The sequence below is a fragment of the Spermophilus citellus genome (genome assembly GCF_964194105.1).
Source record: "Spermophilus citellus genome assembly, chromosome: 4".
Classification (NCBI taxonomy): domain Eukaryota; kingdom Metazoa; phylum Chordata; class Mammalia; order Rodentia; family Sciuridae; genus Spermophilus; species Spermophilus citellus.
This window is the reverse complement of record NC_138185.1, coordinates 31,739,942-31,756,517: the sequence shown is the minus strand read 5'-3', so window position 1 is coordinate 31,756,517 and position 16,576 is coordinate 31,739,942. Positions and strand designations below refer to the sequence as shown.

Sequence of the window (16,576 nt, the reverse complement as noted above, 5' to 3'; positions counted from 1 at the left end):
AGGGGCAGGGTAGTGGGGAACAGAAGGCCCTTGGCTGGCTACTTCTAGAGCTCTCTAGTTTATAGAATTTTTATTTGTTTTGAAATGGATTTTAATAAATGTTGCCCAAGCTGGCCTTGAACTCCTAGACCCAAGTAATCCTCTGCCTCAGGGTCCCAAGTAGATGGTACGACAGGCACGTGTGTACCACTGTACCCAGCTGATAATGAGGATCAGCCGCTTTTTCTTTATACTGCTTCCCCCACTCTACCTGACCCCCGTGCTGGAGATTGAACCGCAAGCTAGGCAAGCACTGTACTGCTAGATATAGCCCAACCCCCAGACCCCAGTTTGTAAGATTTTTAAAGTAGTATTTTATGATTATGTTAAAAACAAGCACTTCAAGCCTAGCTAATCTCTCTCAGCTGGGCCAGCAGATATTTTTTGCTGATCTCATTCACTTTAGATCTTGTGCATTGTTTTACTTCAAAAGGTTTTCCATTTTTTCTATTACACATCCAAAGACCAACAAATCCTTTCATCTTTCAGAATTTACGAATGATTTAAAAAATCACACTCCTCCTAATTAGCCCAAAGGAAGCTGATAACCATGAAGTTTTGGGTCTCAGGTGAATCTTTTATTACTTCAAATCAAGACAAACATATTTTCAAAGACAGTAGCACAAAGTCATTGTCACAAGCATGTTAATATATCTACTTTGCAAGAAAGAATATGCTACAAGTCATGCTATTCATATTTTCAATAGCATTTTGGCAAAAAATTAATGACATTTTCAATTGTGTCAAACATTTAATGAGTAGTACATTCTACTTTCTGCCTTTGGATAAATAAATTGTGTCTTTCAGTGCAGTGGTGGAAAAATAGATAATGCCAGGGCTGCTGCTCCTTAAAACCACCCACTGCTCCAATAACCATCAGCCCCTTTGACTGAACTTCTCCACTATTTTCTGTAGTTCCAAATCCATTGCAGCCAAATTTTCAAGTTCTTTTTCCTGGAAAATAAAAAGTGGAAATATGAGGTTCCAGATCAATTGATGTTGCTATAGTTTGAGGGGGTATGAATTTTAGATATGCTACAAAGTACACAAGTCAACCTACATCAGTGGTTCTCAAAGTGTGGTCCCCTGACCAGTAGCATCAGCATTCCCAGCACCTCCTAGGGACTTGTCAGAAACACAAACTTTGGGGTCCCACCCAAAACCTACTGAATCAGAAACTCTGAGGGTTAGAAATCCCTTACAATTCTGATGCACATTCAAGTTTGAGAAGCACCAACTAACATATTAATGGGAGTGGGGAAGCATTGTTTGGGTAGGTATATCTTCAACCATATCACCTCTCCCAGATGTCAACTTCTTATTGAAGTATGACATGAACCAAAAAGACATACCAAAGTAACTAATTTCTGTATCATCTGTTTTCCTGACCCTGGGAGATAGGAATGAGCAGTCAAATGATTAAAGGAAAGACACCCGAACAGTGTTTGTTAACCTTGGCTAAACACTGGGATCACCTGATGCCCAGGTAGCACCCAGGATCCATTAAACAGAACCCTGAGGGTGGATCCCAAATAGGGTAAATTTCAAAGCTCACCAGGTGATTCCATTGTGCAGACAGGGTTAAGAAACACCCCGATAGAGAGAGGTGGGTAGGGATGATGTGAACTCAATCCCAGAAGTGGCCTCCACTTGGTTTCTAGGGCTATGTTCCCATGGTGACAAATTCTCCCCAGTTTCTCCCCCATTCATATTAGTGTTGAACATATTAACCTTGGCCATCGTAAGTAAACTTTAAACAAAAAATCTCCACCCTGTACCTCTTCCTCTGTCAGAACTCTCTGGTCGACCGTCTCCTTGTCATTTTCCGACTCATGGTGCGGGCCCATCTGTTCCTCAGAGTCATAGAAGTCGGGAAACTCAGCGGACTTCTTCCTGTAGTGAAGGAGCTGGTCCAGCTCGGCCACTCTGTCATACTGCCTTTTCAGGTCCAGTTTGGGGGCCCTAGCGTAGCTTCTCTTCTCATATCCCCAATTCACATCATCTGCAAAGGGCTTTTTCTCCCACCAGTCATAGCTGTATTCTGGGAAGAAATTCTTCTCACTCAAGGTCAGCCCATTTTCCTCTTCCCCTTCGGGAAAACTGTCATCTGCGTTGTCTTTTCTCTCAAAACGGCTGCTCTTCCACTGGAGAGGGTCGTAGTAGGGGTTGAACAGCACCCCTAGTCTCTTCCTCTTCTCAGTGGTGTGATGGGAGGCGTATTGTTTGTCTTGTAGACTCGCTTCCTCCCTGTCCTCTCTAAGGTCCCTGGGGTCCTCCTGCTGTGGCCACTTCCCTTGGGGTCCTTCCTCATCATAGTTGAGGTAAGTTCTGTCCTGCTCCTGCCACTCACCTTGCGGGTGCCTCTTGGCCTTATCCCTCTGGCTTTCTGGAACATGGTGATAGGCTTCTCCTAAGAACCTTTTCTCTTCTCTGGAGTCAGGAGTCAAATAGGCCCCTGGTTCCCCTCCTTGACTTCTGGGATGGTGTCCTGTTCCCCTCTCGCGGCTCCTCTCTTCCTCACTTTCCTGACGATATCCGTGTGCCATGGGGTCAAGCTCTGAGCTGGGGGGGTTTCTCTTGTCCTCCTCCTCCTCCTCCTGGATCTCAGCACTATGAGGCTTTGAAGCTCTGTATTCCTCACTTCCTCTGCCCCCATAGTGCCCCCCACCCAGGTCCTCTGGAGACTGGACGCCTGGATAATTCCTCACTTCTCCCCCATATTCGGGTTCCTCCTCTGAAGTCCTGTAGTGGGTTGAATGGTGGTCCTTCTTCTCCCCAACCTTTGCCTCCTCAGGTTCTTCGAGGGTGTGTCCTCTTTCCTCAGAGGGAGGATTCCCTTCCTGAGAGGACCTATCGGGCCTGCTCCTCCCGTGGTGGTGTCTGGGCCTTGTGCGTCGTTTGGTTACCTCAGAGGTGGTGTCTTCCTCGCTCTCCTCAGATTCCTCCCTGCTCTGGGGTTGACTTTCAGACTCCTGAGGGTGTTTCTCCTGGCTCCCCACCTCCTCTCCACTCTCCTGGCTGCTCTTCACCTTGCTGTGTGTCTTCTCCTCAGACTGCCCAACAGGGAGTGCATCTGATTTGGCCACTGATTCCTCTTTGTTCTTGGCTGCAGCCTGGTTTCTTTTGTTTAGAAAAGTATTCTGTGTCTCTTCTGGCTCTTCAAGGGGTTTCCCTTCCCTGGCCTCTTCCCCACGCTCCCCTTTCTGATAGTTCTCTCCCTCTTCCTCCTCTCCGTCCTCTCCCTGGCTCTTCTCAGAATGGTGTGCCTTTGCTTCTTTGGGTACTTGGCTGTTGGAAGGGTGGGGGCTCCTTTGGGGATCCTCTGCTCCCTCTCTGCTGGGCCTGCCTCCCTCTGCCCACTTCTCTGGGTTTGCTCTTGTAGGACCTTGAGGATCCTCTTCCCCCAGGTCTCCTGCTTCCTCCCCACTGGAGGGTTTGTGGGCTTCCAAGGTGCCAACTGGGTCTCTTAACAATCTTACTTCAAACTTTGTGTTTTCATTTTCACTTTTCTCTTCATCTTGGACCTCTTTTCCACCTACCATGAAAACGTAAGAGTAAAGATAATTTCAGTCATGCTTGTGATTCAACAAGTACCAGCCTCAGTAGTCACCTCAAATCTTGAGGCCCTTAAAAATTATTTAGATAATTCTTTAAAAAAAATTTTTTTTAGTTGTAGATGGACATAATGTCTTTTTAAATTTTTATTTATTTTTATGTGGTGATGAGGATTGAACCCAGTACCTCACATATGCCAGGCAAGCATTCTACCAATGAGCCACAACCCTGTAAGGGTAGCCTTAGGCCTGAACCTAAGCAACTCCATTTTAAAACTCCAGTTTGAAACCTGCAGTCTCCCCAGGCACAACTACGGAGCCCTCCAGTATGGCCCTCAAGCACAAACAAGCCACTTCTCCTCACCCTGAGAAGCTCAGAGTCTGTCATGTTATTCTTACCCAAATAAGGGGAAAAGGCTAGAAAATCAGGGTGAGGACCACTAGACCAGATGCTTTAACCCCAGGGAAAATGACATACTGAGAAATCTGATGGCAGCTGATAGGGTTTGAAAGGATGGTCAGAAGCCCTCAAATTTAGTATAAATTATGGAGCAAATGAACAGACATTCAGGCAGCCGACACTGATGCCCTCAGGCTGAGAGCCTGATGAGGACCTGGACTGACATCCCAACTCTTCTCATCATCTGCCTGATCCTCTGCATCTTCCTCACCGCTCTCAAACTCTACAGCCACATCTTGACCCTGATGAGAACTGCGACTTCTCCCTACCACCCTCTCCTCAGCCAGCCATCAGCTCCATCTCAGGAGAAGCCTGCCTTGGTTCCTGACCTGATCACCACAGTCTGAGTGAGTGTGCATCTGCTGGACTTAGAGCCTAGGGTTTGAGACTTTTGATCTGACACTTGAGCTTAGCCTGCAGAGGGAATGTCTGCCATGAGCCTGTCATGATTAAGTGTGTTTGCAGTGCTTAGAATCAATCTCTAATTATTTGCTGTGAATTGATTATGTCTACTGCAGTGCCTAGCATTAAGGATTGTCATTTTCTTTTTTTTTTTAGGATTGTCATTTTATTGATTAAGAACCTATAGAGTGAAATCGTATTGAGTGATTTGAGTGAATAACGCATTGAAAAGGGCAGAAACATGTGGACATTCTCCCCCCACCCCACCCCCCCCGCACCACCAACTGCATAAGTCATACCTTTTGCCATCGCGACAAACCCCATCCCTTAGATAATTTTTAAATGAATAAAAAACATACTACAGTTCCTTTTAAAATGCTATGGAAGCTCCTTAGCTACATTTGAATTTAATAATAAATTCTACATATTTTAAAGTTTTTATAATATCCAATTAGCTTTTATTATTGGAACTGTCAATGATCAAATCAAAATCCAGATAGATTTATGAAATATTAGAGGGTAGAACTAGAAGGAATCTTAGAATTCTTCCAGTCCAAACTCCTCTTTTTGCAGATGTGGAGGACTCTGATCCTCAGAGTGGTAAAATTCAGAACCATTCTTTCTGTATTTCCTCAAAGTTGGGTGAAAAAGTTAGCATTGCATGAATGGTTCTAACTATACTTGAGCTAAATAAAGTTAGGCAGCCCAAATAGGCAATATCAAGATTAAAGGAGGATTTAAAACTTAATTGTTTATCAGACGACCTGATCATCCAATCAACTGTGTAGACAACCTGCAAGTAAATGGCAACTTAACTTAGTATAACTATGGACTGCATAATGACGTTTCAGCCAAAAATGGACCAAATATACAATGATGGGCCCATAAGGTCACTTTATCTATTGATGTCATAGCTATCTTATTTTGCATAAGGACATCCTATGTTTTCACCACAAGAAAATAGCCTAACAGTGCATTTTTTAGAATGAATCCCATTGTTAAGCAATGCATGACTGTGGTTGGTGATAATAAGGGTATATTTTTTTTTCCCTGAGAAAATGGCACTGCAATGGAAAGGACCGTTTCTTCCTTCACTCAGATCACATCTACTTCACACATGTTCTTAGATGTTGAGTATAATTTTCAGAAAACTGAGTTGTTTTTTCTGTTTCACAAGTCAGCAGTAGATGGTTAATTGATATGTTGCTATTCTCTTCCATTTTTTCCAAATATCAACAGTTCTTTTATTGATCTTCCTTAACCAAGATGGTCTGTACCTCCCATGAAAGGATATACGCAGTTAACATTGTCTTAGTGGTTAGCAGGGAGGACTTGAACTTCAACTTATCTCACAGATAGAAAGCCTGAAGCCAAGGCCTCTGGCATCAACATCTCCACTGTCCATTGTGGGAGTCACTTGCCCCTGTGGCTATGGAGCCCTTGAACTATGGAGCACTTGTCCAAACCAAGACATGCTGTATGTGTAAAGTGCACATCAGATTTCCATGACTTCATATGAAAAAAAAAAAAGAATGTGAAATATTTTTAAAAATTCATACTGATTATATGTTGAAAATGATAATATTTTGAATGTATTAGAGAATATATTACAAATATATTTGATATATAAAATTATACATTAGATAAAACCTATTTGGATAAAATGAAATATATTGTTGAAACTAATTTCATTTTTACTTCTTAAAACTATGGCTACCTGAAAATTAGAAGTTATATTTGTGGCTCATATTAATTTTCTACTGAAAGACACTTATGAGTCATTTTGAGCTGATATTTACAAAAGGAAAAAAATTGATCTGTTCTATTAAAAAAAAAGTCCAAGAAATAGCAGACAGTCTGTACCTCTCTATTTAAAGCCAAGCCTGTCATGATAATAACATTCTCAAGTTTATGAGACAATAGGAATGTTCCTAACCTTCCGTATCCAGATACCTGAGGGCTGGCCTTTCCATCACTGGTCTCTTTGAACTTTAATAGTCCATGATGGTGTGTACAGCATTGGGGCAATGCTAGCAGGTGGGCACAGATAAACAGGGAGGTTTGGGGTGGTACTGAATATTTGTGTCCTCATCTCCCAATTCTTTTTGAAGTCCTAATTCCCAATGTGCTGGTATTAAGAAGTGGGGCCTTGGGAAGATACTTTATGTCATGAGGTTGGAGCCCTCATGATGGCATTGGTCCCCCAATTAGGGAGACATGAGAGATCATTTATCTCTTTTCCCCACACAGGGACACAATGAGAAGGTAGCTGTCTATAAACCAGGAAGTGGGCCCTCACTAGACATCTTGATCTTGGACACCAGAAAAAACCATTTGTTGTTCAAGCTATCTAGCCTATGGTATTTGTTATAGCATCCTGAGCTGAGACAGGCAGATGCTAATGTATTTTGAAGTCACCTGAAGGAGAGCTGATCTGAGATCAGACAGATCTCAGCCTCCAGGGGAAGGGGCCATGTGACCTGCTGAAAGGAACAGAAGTATTTTTATTTCTTCTCAGTTAAAAGTGTACTGCCTGTGGCAGCTTGTGCCTGAAGCTTAGCCACTTCCTCCTAAATTTAGCTCTAAGCCCCCGCAGGTGAGATTGGAAAAGGGCTGTGGTAATCAGCACACAGTCATTGTCGATCTGTAAAACCAAGGTGTAAAGCTCGCCCTTACTTTAAAGTTAAAAGGGGAAAATGTACCTTATACTTTTGCTGTGCTTCAACAATGACAAGATCAACCCTAGTCAAAAGACGTTTTACTTGCTAAGAAATTGGTTTATGTATTCCCTAAAGTCTCCATAAAACAATGATTCTTCCCTTCTCCTCAAATGCTCATTTGCTCAATGAGCATATGCTGACTCAGAGATGTGGAGAAGAGAGTGGGAGGAGATGGGCTTGGGGTGGAACAGAGATGGCATGCAGGAATCTTGCATCAAATTGGCCAAAGCTCTACCCGTCTTCTGGTTAGCTTAGAATATACTGCCAAGAGATAGAAGACTAGAATAGGACAGATGTTGCAAATTGGTGGCCCAGAAATGAGTTCTATTTGGGCTAAACAGCATTTTTAGTAAATTTGAATTCAGAGGTAATATTTAAATACCAGGAGATGTGGCTTAAAGAGCAACCTTTAGCTGGGGGTGTAGCTCAGTGCTGGAGCACTTACTTGCCTAGCATGCAGCAGGCCCTGGCTTCCACCCCCAGCACGAGAAATAATTAATTAATTAAAATTAAAATTGCAACTTCTTTTGAAAAGTTGCAAGATTTAAGCAGAGTCTGTAGTTCTCCACAAAAGGATAAGAGTTGAGAAACATATGTTCCACTCGGAAGGGACATGTGATCTCAAATTTGTGATTCACTTCCTGTCCTGCCTTACTTCTTTATACTATCTGTTTGTCTGGCCCTGAGTGTTTTTTGAGGCTGCAGCCTTGGAGAACTCTTAAACTTTTCCTGTCTCAGTATTCTGCCACTCTCCACATCTTCAAGGTTCTTATAGACATGAGTCATTTGGTTTTTACCATTTTCCCTGGTGCTCTCTCAATAGATACCAAAAGACCTCAGGGCACAATTAGTGACAGGCAGAAGCTGGAATTACTATGGTTACAACCTGAGGGATAAGCATATGACTTTGGTAGGCAAGCAGAGCCTGACATCTAATAACTTTTCCTAAGCAATCATAATTACATCCTGACCTTACACGACAGACCCCTCACTTCTGCATGTATCCACTAAACAATGGGAAAGGGAGATAGCAAGATAGAATTGCACCAAGGAGCAGTCTTTACTCCCTGCTGAAGATCCACTCTGCTCTCACTTCCTGTAATGGCTGGAATGGAAAGTTGACATGAAATTCAAAGAAAGCTATGTGGGCTGGGAGTGATAGGAAAGCTTCCATTATTTGTGGAATCCCTGATGACTGAGGCTCCCCATACTTACCATGGTTATCCTGAAAACCCCAAAGGCAGATTGAGCTACCCAGGTTACTCTTTGGGCCAATTGCGAATACCTGTTTTTACCATTCTATGCATGAGAACTCATATGCAGCAATTGCAAGAGAATGTTGTCTTGCAATATTTTAAAGATTTTAAAGGCAGCAAACTACTGTTCCTAGCTCAACTAAAAACCTAAAAGCAGAGGCCACTTATTGATTCAGTCTGACTTCAAGCATAAAAAGGACTGCATAGTTTTGTAAAATTGATCTCATAGTGTCAGTTCCCAATGAATGCTGCTTCTATCACTATTCAAATCTTGTTTCCCACAGAAGCTCTTTAGTGCAAAGAAAGCATCCCAGTCTTGACTCAGAAGGCCATTAGTCTGACTCATTAGGATGCTTTGCTTCTGCCCTATAAACCCTTCCAGTCTTCAGAACTGAAACTACTGTACCATTTGGCAGTACCTTCCACTCTAATAAGCCCTGCATTAAAATGTCTTAACTAATTTGCTATGTAAACAGGCCAGAAATCTTTGGATTGCCTTTCTAAGTTTCTAACTTCTCACCATTGGAAAAGTAGAGGGCAAAGTGATTTTTAAATCTAGCTCTGCCCTTTTATCATCTAACATCTCCCCAAACCCCTCCTCATCTAATCACGAAAGAAGTACTTCCCACAGCTCCTTCCACCCAAATGAAGATGTGTTTTTAAAATATGAAACCAAGGAATTTAAGAACTGATAAACAGGGACTGGGGTTGTGGCTCAGTGGTAGAGTGCTTGTCTCCCATGTGTGAGGCACTGGGTTCGATTCTCAGCACTACATATAAATTAATAAAATAAAGGTCCATTGACAACTAAAAGAAAAATAACTGATAAACATCTCAAAGATCATCTTTGAGCTCATCTCCCTCATTTTACTTTGAAGAAATAAACATAGGGAGACAAAGGGTCTTCCCTTATGGTCACCCAGTTACCAAGTGGTAGAGCAGAGAATAGAAGTCATATCTCCGTATCCCCTAGGTGCTAGTCTGGTCAATCAACACTATTTCTCCTCCTGCCTTATGCCCTAGGCTCATCTGTAGGTGAGGTGGAGGGAGCAGCAGTAAGAATCGCTGCAGAGATGCTGGTCTGCCTGCAGCGTGGTATACTTACTCTTCTTCAGAATTTGCCGGCACTCAGGGGTGATGGATGGAATGTTGGACTTTGATAGAGCATTGGAGAGGACCTCAATGATACATCGAGTCACCTAGAGTAGTGGGGGAGGACACAAAAGCAGGTTGGAAAAACTGGTGTCATTGGGATGATGACTCAACCCAGAGCCGCTGTCAGGTAGACTTGACTACTGATGCAGGATCCTTAATGCAGGGAAACAGATTCACAGTACCTAGATGAAGCCCTTAAGCCCCTACACCAGAATGATGGAAGAAGTCACTGAATTGTGATTACCCCGAGAAGGGAAATAAACTCTTTTCCTGAACAGGTCAGAAGGAAAATGTTGTGATGACACAGTTATCCTCAGAGTTGCTAAACCTTCCCTAGAGGATGTAGGAGCTCAGTGCGGGAGGGACATCCCTTGTCACCATTCTCTCATGGATGAAAACCTGGCTTTGTAAGACTGTGTTGGGTTTGGTATGCTAAAGAGCAGGAGAAGCTAGAATCAACTGACATCTGACTTACCATCTCTTCACTGTGGTTCCTGCTATCCACTGGCACAGAGCTGACAGCTTTGAAGGAGGAAAAAGAGTGGAAAAAATTGGTTTGAGTTGATTTTTGGAAGCCATACACCCATACTCCCCAAGTCACCCCACATTACTTGGAGAGAAGGACAGAGTCAGAACTGAGCAGAGTGCAGACGGCTGGGAACAATTGCTGCAGTGGCCACAATTGCCCCAACTGCACATGTACACATTGCACACACATACACACAGGCCCACACATACATACATACATGCACATGTACACATACACATACACACATAGTTGTTTTTCCTGAGCAATGCTTCAAACTTTTCAAAATGAATGCTATAAGAAATCTAGAATAGATCAAATCCAGAACAAAAATAAGAGGAGCTTCTTGGGTTTTGGTAATGTTCCATTTCTTGATCTGGATGCTGGTGACACAGTTGTCCTAGCTTTGCAAAAAGTTTATTAAAATGTATACTCATGATTCCTGCAGTTTTCTATATATTTCAGTTAAAAATTTTATAACTAAAAATATAGTCTAAGATATACCCTCCTCAATACCCTATGGGTACAAATCTGTGGTTCTCTCTTCCTATGCTTGTTCCCAATAAAATATCCTCCCTCAAACTAACTTTACAAAAACATTATCATTGGGTAATAATTCCCACATGTGCTTTTTTTTTTAACCCAAGGTCTTTTTCTGAACAAGTTTGCTTATGCATCCCTATCAATGTTGTGTTTCCCTTTCTTTCTATTATCTATAAGCATGTCAAGAATGTGGGAAGTATCAAGTTCTCCCAGTACAGGATGGAGCTCATAATATCATATGCAAATTGATGTTTAACAATAGGTTTATGAGAATATTTTAAAAGGAGAAAATTTTAATTTTATGTATATCAAATTTCACAAGAGTTTGACTGCTTTAAAAACTCATAGGAAGTGCTTCAGGTAATTTAAATTTTCCAGTGCCATTTTTTCTCTCTCAATGCTGCTTTGATTCTTTTATCTTTCACTTTTATCTTTAACTTGCCTGCGCCCTTTCCATTGGAGAAGCTCAATGCTTTTTTTACATGTAGGTCCATCTCTACAGTTCTTCTGGCACTCCTGGTATTATGATGAAAGACACAGTACAGAAATTTATTCTAGGTCTCTGAAACTAAAGAAGAACTAGCTGGAGCAAAACCCTCAGACACCAAACATGGGAGCTACTCATATGTAGTTTATTTGTGACTAGTAACTAGACATTTCCTTCCAAAATGCTTTGTTCCCCAAGCCTCTTTAAACATCAACCCATCCTCATCAAATCAATTACATATCATTGGGTTCAGCCTAGAAATAAAACACCTATTTCATTTGCTTACTTTACAGAGTTTCTCTTTACAAAGCAGGGCCTGGGATCTATGCAAAGTGTTTCAAGAGGCCCCAAATTTCCCAGATTATTAGAATTATTTAAAAATGTTTGAGAAGTGCCTAACAAGCTATGAAGACCCTGATTTATTCCTACAATACAGGTCACACCAGATCTCAATGACCAACCTTTAGTGCCCAGGATCCAATATTCTGGGCTATTCTTTTATAAACCAAATGGTTGTTATTTGGTATACTTACTTCCTCTGGTACTTTCTCTTTTCATTGAAAGCTATAAAATCCTCTGGAAAGAACTAACTGAAAGAATTACTCTCCTAATACACTAGAAGTTGCCTTTTTAAAAATTCAGCTTTGAGGGGAGGGGTGAGGGGACAGTGGAGAATGGGATAGACAGCAGAATACATCAGTCACTAGAAAGGCAATTTGTAAATCAATGGAAATGTAACTGATGTGACACAGCAATCTGTATACGGGGTAAAAATGGGAGTTCATAACCCACTTGAATCAATCTGTGAAATATGGTATGTTAAGAACTATGTAATGTTATGAACAACCAACAATAAAATAATTAAAAAAAAATAAAAAAATAAAAAAATAAAATAAAAATTCAGCTTTAGTAAACCTTCTCTGGTAACACAGCTTCAGGCTAATACTTCTGTCTTCTTTCACAAATGTAAAATAGATGCTTTTATTAACTACTGACATTACCAAAGTATTAACAGTTATCAGATGGAGGGGGATATGTTTCTTCAATATTCTGGACAATTGAGGTTTGCATATGACATTACAGAACAGCCCTGTTTCCCTAATTGAGGCTCTTCATACTCTTTATTTTTTAAAATATATTTAAGTTCTAATTAGATATATATGACAGTAGAATGCATTGTATACCTCATACATCATGGGGTATAATTTCTCATTCTTCTGGTTGTACATGATGTAGAATTGCACCAGTCATGTAATCATATATGCACAAAGGGTATTAATGTCTTCAGACTCTTTTTGATGGAAAGGAGCTAGACTCCATTTGTAAGTACATTATACATTTGGAGAGACGTATAAGTGTCAATGTATTTCTTCCAATAGAATCTGTGACAATGAAATTATAGCCAAAATGATGTAGTTAAACTTAGTTTTGTAGAAAATAAGATCCTAAGAGCACAAAAGATAAAACAATCTAATGCTCATGTTAAAAGTAATCAAATGGTTAAAAACTATACCAAATAATATAATAATATAATAATATAATAAGTCTGAGATTAACTTCTAAAATGTTAATATTGCATAAGACTACTAAGGTTTGATTCCAGATTGAAAATATAACTGCAAAACAGATTAGGCAAGCTCTTTTGCTAATAAGCTACAAAGACTTCAAAGTTCCTCCTAAAATGAGAGTCAATCAAACTCTAGATGCCAGAAACCATGTTACCTAGATGGTGATCATGTGGCTACTTCACTTACATTAATTTTTAAAATGCACAAAAGTTACCATAGACAGTTGTGGAACTTCCTCTAGATGTTCTTAAGGGTAGAAAATGAACTAGATGGCTTTCTGAGATTTCCCCTCAGCCCTGTGATTTTTCCAAATAACAAACTCCAATTGAAGGATATGATGTCTCATTGCCAGGAGTGTGGGAGGGGGATTGGGGAGTTGATTGCTAATGGGATTTGGGTTATTTTTTCAGGGTGATGAAAATGTTCTCAAATTTGATATTGGTAATGATCACATGGTCTGTAAATATACTATGAACCATTGAATTATACACTTTAAAAGAGTGGATTTTGTGATGTGTGAATTAGAGCTTAACAGACATTTAAAAATAATATTATGACTCCATTTTAGCTGCTATTAACATATGAACCTTGATTACAATATTCTCTTATATGAAAGATCTGTATTTTATCATCATAGTTGATCCCACTTATTTAAGTCCCACAAATGTCACTTTTTTTTAGTCTATAACACAATAGATAACATTTCTTTGGCCTCCTATGCAATTACTTTTTAAAAATATTTTGACCATAAAGAATTCTAAATTATTCATTTGGTTTCCTTTAATTAAATTGGAGCATTTATTAGCAATTTGCAAGCATGACAAAGATTTTAGAAAATCCTGAATGCATGTAGTTTCCAATAAAATAAATTACCATTGGCTTTAATTTTGTCTCAACATTTTTTTTGACACAGAAATTGCTATCGATAAGAGTTTCATACTCATGGATATGGGTATAGCTATGAATATTCAATATCTCAATTCTAGACAGGAATATCAACCTCAGAAGAAAATAATTTCCGATAGGTCATCAAAACAGCTAAAGAAAACTCTATTTTAATTTGGTGGTGGTATACTTACTTCTCAATAGACTGATTATCCATTGGGACTTTACTTCAAAACACACACACACACACACACACACACACACAACTTTGAATCTTCCAAGATCATTTCTCTGAAGTTCAGAGTAGTTTGAAAGAGGAACCCACAATCTTCCACACATAAAGAAAAACTATCAAATATCTACTACTTAAAATTTTCATCTTCCCAACCTGACTAAAACAAAATATTTTCCACTACTCTAGAGATACTTTTGTGATTATTTTATACTCTAGTTATTTTCCTGGAGTACAAAGGTCTAGTGCAGCTTCCATTCATAACTTAAAAATGGAATTAACTGAATGTGAAATCTCCTCTCTCTAGATATGAAAAAAACAAGCTGCAGAAATATATTAAATGTGTACACACATATATGTGAACATACATATAAACATGTTAAGAAAAAGGTTTATCTTTTATGCATATGGAACTCAGTTTTACCTAATTGTTTACGAAGTAATAATAATAAAATAAATTATTCAGGTGCCAACTAATATCATACTACATAATTTCCACCTCTCTGTAGTCACCTGGCTATAAAAAGTCAAAACAAATACAGAATCCAGACCTCAACAGCGACTTTCTAGACCAGCAGAGAGAGAGTGTGACAGCTTTAAAGTGAGCAAAAAATGTGGGGTTTCCTTGGAGGTGCGGCACGCTTTCTCCCTTTCTAGCTACCTGCAAGACCACACATGACAAAACCGAGACTCTCCTGGGAATCCTCTGGCTTTTCCAAGTCAGAGGAGAGCACTGGCGGGGGTGGATAATCTAAGGGAAACAACCAGGAATGGGAAGAAATGAATAACCTCAAGTAAAGGGAGAAATCTTGCACTTAACCCTCCCTGATTCCCATTATTCGCCAGCCAGAACGCCCGGAGCTGCGGGGACAACGGGGCTGGCGCTGTCCGCGGTGCTGAAGGGCCCACCGCGCCCACTCACCGGCCAGCACCGCGGCTCCCAGGATGCTGAGAAGCACCGCCGGCTGCATGGCCCCACTCGCCCAAACCTTCGCGGAAAGAGGATGCGGCTGGACCAGGGAGGCGAGGTGCCGAAGGAAGGCGAGATGGAGATGCCCCGGGAAACCAACTGTGCGTCCTGGTCCCCGCGGTGTGGCGCGTTTGGCGCAGGCCACGCTCTTTTAAAGGGCTGGCGGGGGCCGCAAGTCCTGGGAGGGGCGGGCAGCCAGAAGGCGGCACCCCCCTCACTCGGCCCTGACGTCATCAAGCACCCCCCAGGGCGGTGGCGCAAGTAGGCGGAAATTTACGCCAGTCCGGGCTCCGAGGTCTGGAGCGGGGGTGGGGAGTAAGGCGGTGGAAGGAAAGGGGTGACGGAAGGTAGTGTAGATCTGCTACACCGGGAGAGGTAGGGGGTCTGGTTTAGATTGCTCAAGCTTGTTTCCCGTCTCTCCCCCCACAACATACACACACACCTCCAAATCTAAAAACGTGTAGTTGAGGCTGTGTGCATGTGCGGGCAGTTCTGCTGAGAGTGTGTGCATGACTCGGTCTGTTTTGTGACTTCACTACCTAGCTGAGGGAAAGATTCCTGCTAACGAGACAGTACTAGATGGTCGTTCAGGGAAAATGAAAAAGGAAGTGATGCTTTTAAAAATAGAAGGCACAGCTAGGGATTATGGGACCTGCTGTTCCTTCCAATGTGGGGTCTTTGAATCTATCTACCATTTGTGACTTCTCCCACCCCTCCAAACATAATATATACTCATAATTTTAAAAATCAGAGGATACAAAATGGTGTACTCCCACCTCAGTCTCAATTCTCAAGTTCCCCAATTCCCCTCTTCAGAGTCACTTTCTATGGTTTAGATTTAGTTTGGTTTGGAACTTATAGAGCTGCATTTTCTTTTGAATGGCTGCACTGTTACATAGTATGGATAGGCTGGAATTCAAGCATCTCTCTCTCTCTCTCTCTCTCACTGGAATTGAACCCAAGGGCATTTTGCCACTGAGCTACATCCCCGGCCCTTGTGGTTTTTCTTTTTAAGACAAGGTTGAGACTGGCCTTGAACTTGCAATGCTCCTGCCTCAGCCTCTGGAGTCGCTGGGATCACAGGTGTGTGCCACCATGTCTGACAAACCAGTTCTCTTTCTGATGGACATTTATTTAGGTTGTTACCCTTTGCCCTTTGATTACTCCTTTATAACAGAAGCATAGAATTAGGGGTGGCTTATGGAATAACCTGCTTTCAGGAATTAGAACACCCTGTGCATACTCTCTTGCTTTTAAGTTGAAATAGGAAAGTATCTTGTTATTATATGTGAGGAGATGAAAACATCTTACAGAGTATTTTTTACATGAACTGCCTCAGCCTAATGAGGAATCAGGAAAAAACATGAGGCAAGAACCCTACAGAGAAGAGAAACAATCTTCTCTAATAACACAGGCTTTGGGGAACAAAGCAAAGTTTCATTTGGGTTCTCTTCATTCGGGGAAAGATATTGCCTGCATGTACAACTAAAAAATAATGAGGCTCAAATTCTTTTTGCATGTGCTGAGTGGTTGGCTACATCTTCCTGAAAAAGCTGGGAATTATCTCACCAAAACTAGAGCCAAAGAATATTTCATCTTAAAAAGGATATTTGTAGGAAAATTGGTAAAATTGGAATATGATCTATGAATTACATCATCTTATTGTCTAATGTTAATTTCCTGCTTTGAGAATTAGTACTGTGATTATGTAAGAGAATGTCCTTGTTTTTAGGAAAAGCACATTGAGGTCTCTAAAAGTAAAAGGATCTCATATGTACA

The 16,576-nt window shown here is 41.1% G+C and overlaps 1 protein-coding gene across 1 annotated transcript; it reads right to left on the bottom strand.

Annotated features, from left to right (window-relative positions):
- Nucleotides 1–765: 765 nt before the first annotated feature.
- On the bottom strand, nucleotides 766–14,882 carry CHGB (chromogranin B). The gene is made up of 5 exons (XM_081288649.1): nucleotides 14,750–14,882; nucleotides 10,062–10,108; nucleotides 9,537–9,630; nucleotides 1,818–3,574; nucleotides 766–993 (listed from the first exon to the last, which is right to left on the bottom strand). The coding sequence occupies exons 1-5, from the start codon at nucleotides 14,796–14,798 to the stop codon at nucleotides 916–918; spliced, it is 2,025 nt and encodes a 674-aa protein (XP_081144775.1). The 5' UTR covers nucleotides 14,799–14,882; the 3' UTR covers nucleotides 766–915.
- Nucleotides 14,883–16,576: the final 1,694 nt, after the last annotated feature.

Coding starts and splice junctions, on each gene's coding strand:
- CHGB (XM_081288649.1), bottom strand. CDS start 14,798: ATGCAGCCGGCGGTGCTTCTCAGCATCCTGGGAGCCGCGGTGCTGGCC. Junction 3,575..9,536: donor CCGGCAAATTCTGAAGAAGA/GTAAGTATACCA, acceptor TTTTCATGGTAG/GTGGAAAAGAGGTCCAAGAT. Junction 994..1,817: donor GAGTTCTGACAGAGGAAGAG/GTACAGGGTGGA, acceptor TTTATTTTCCAG/GAAAAAGAACTTGAAAATTT.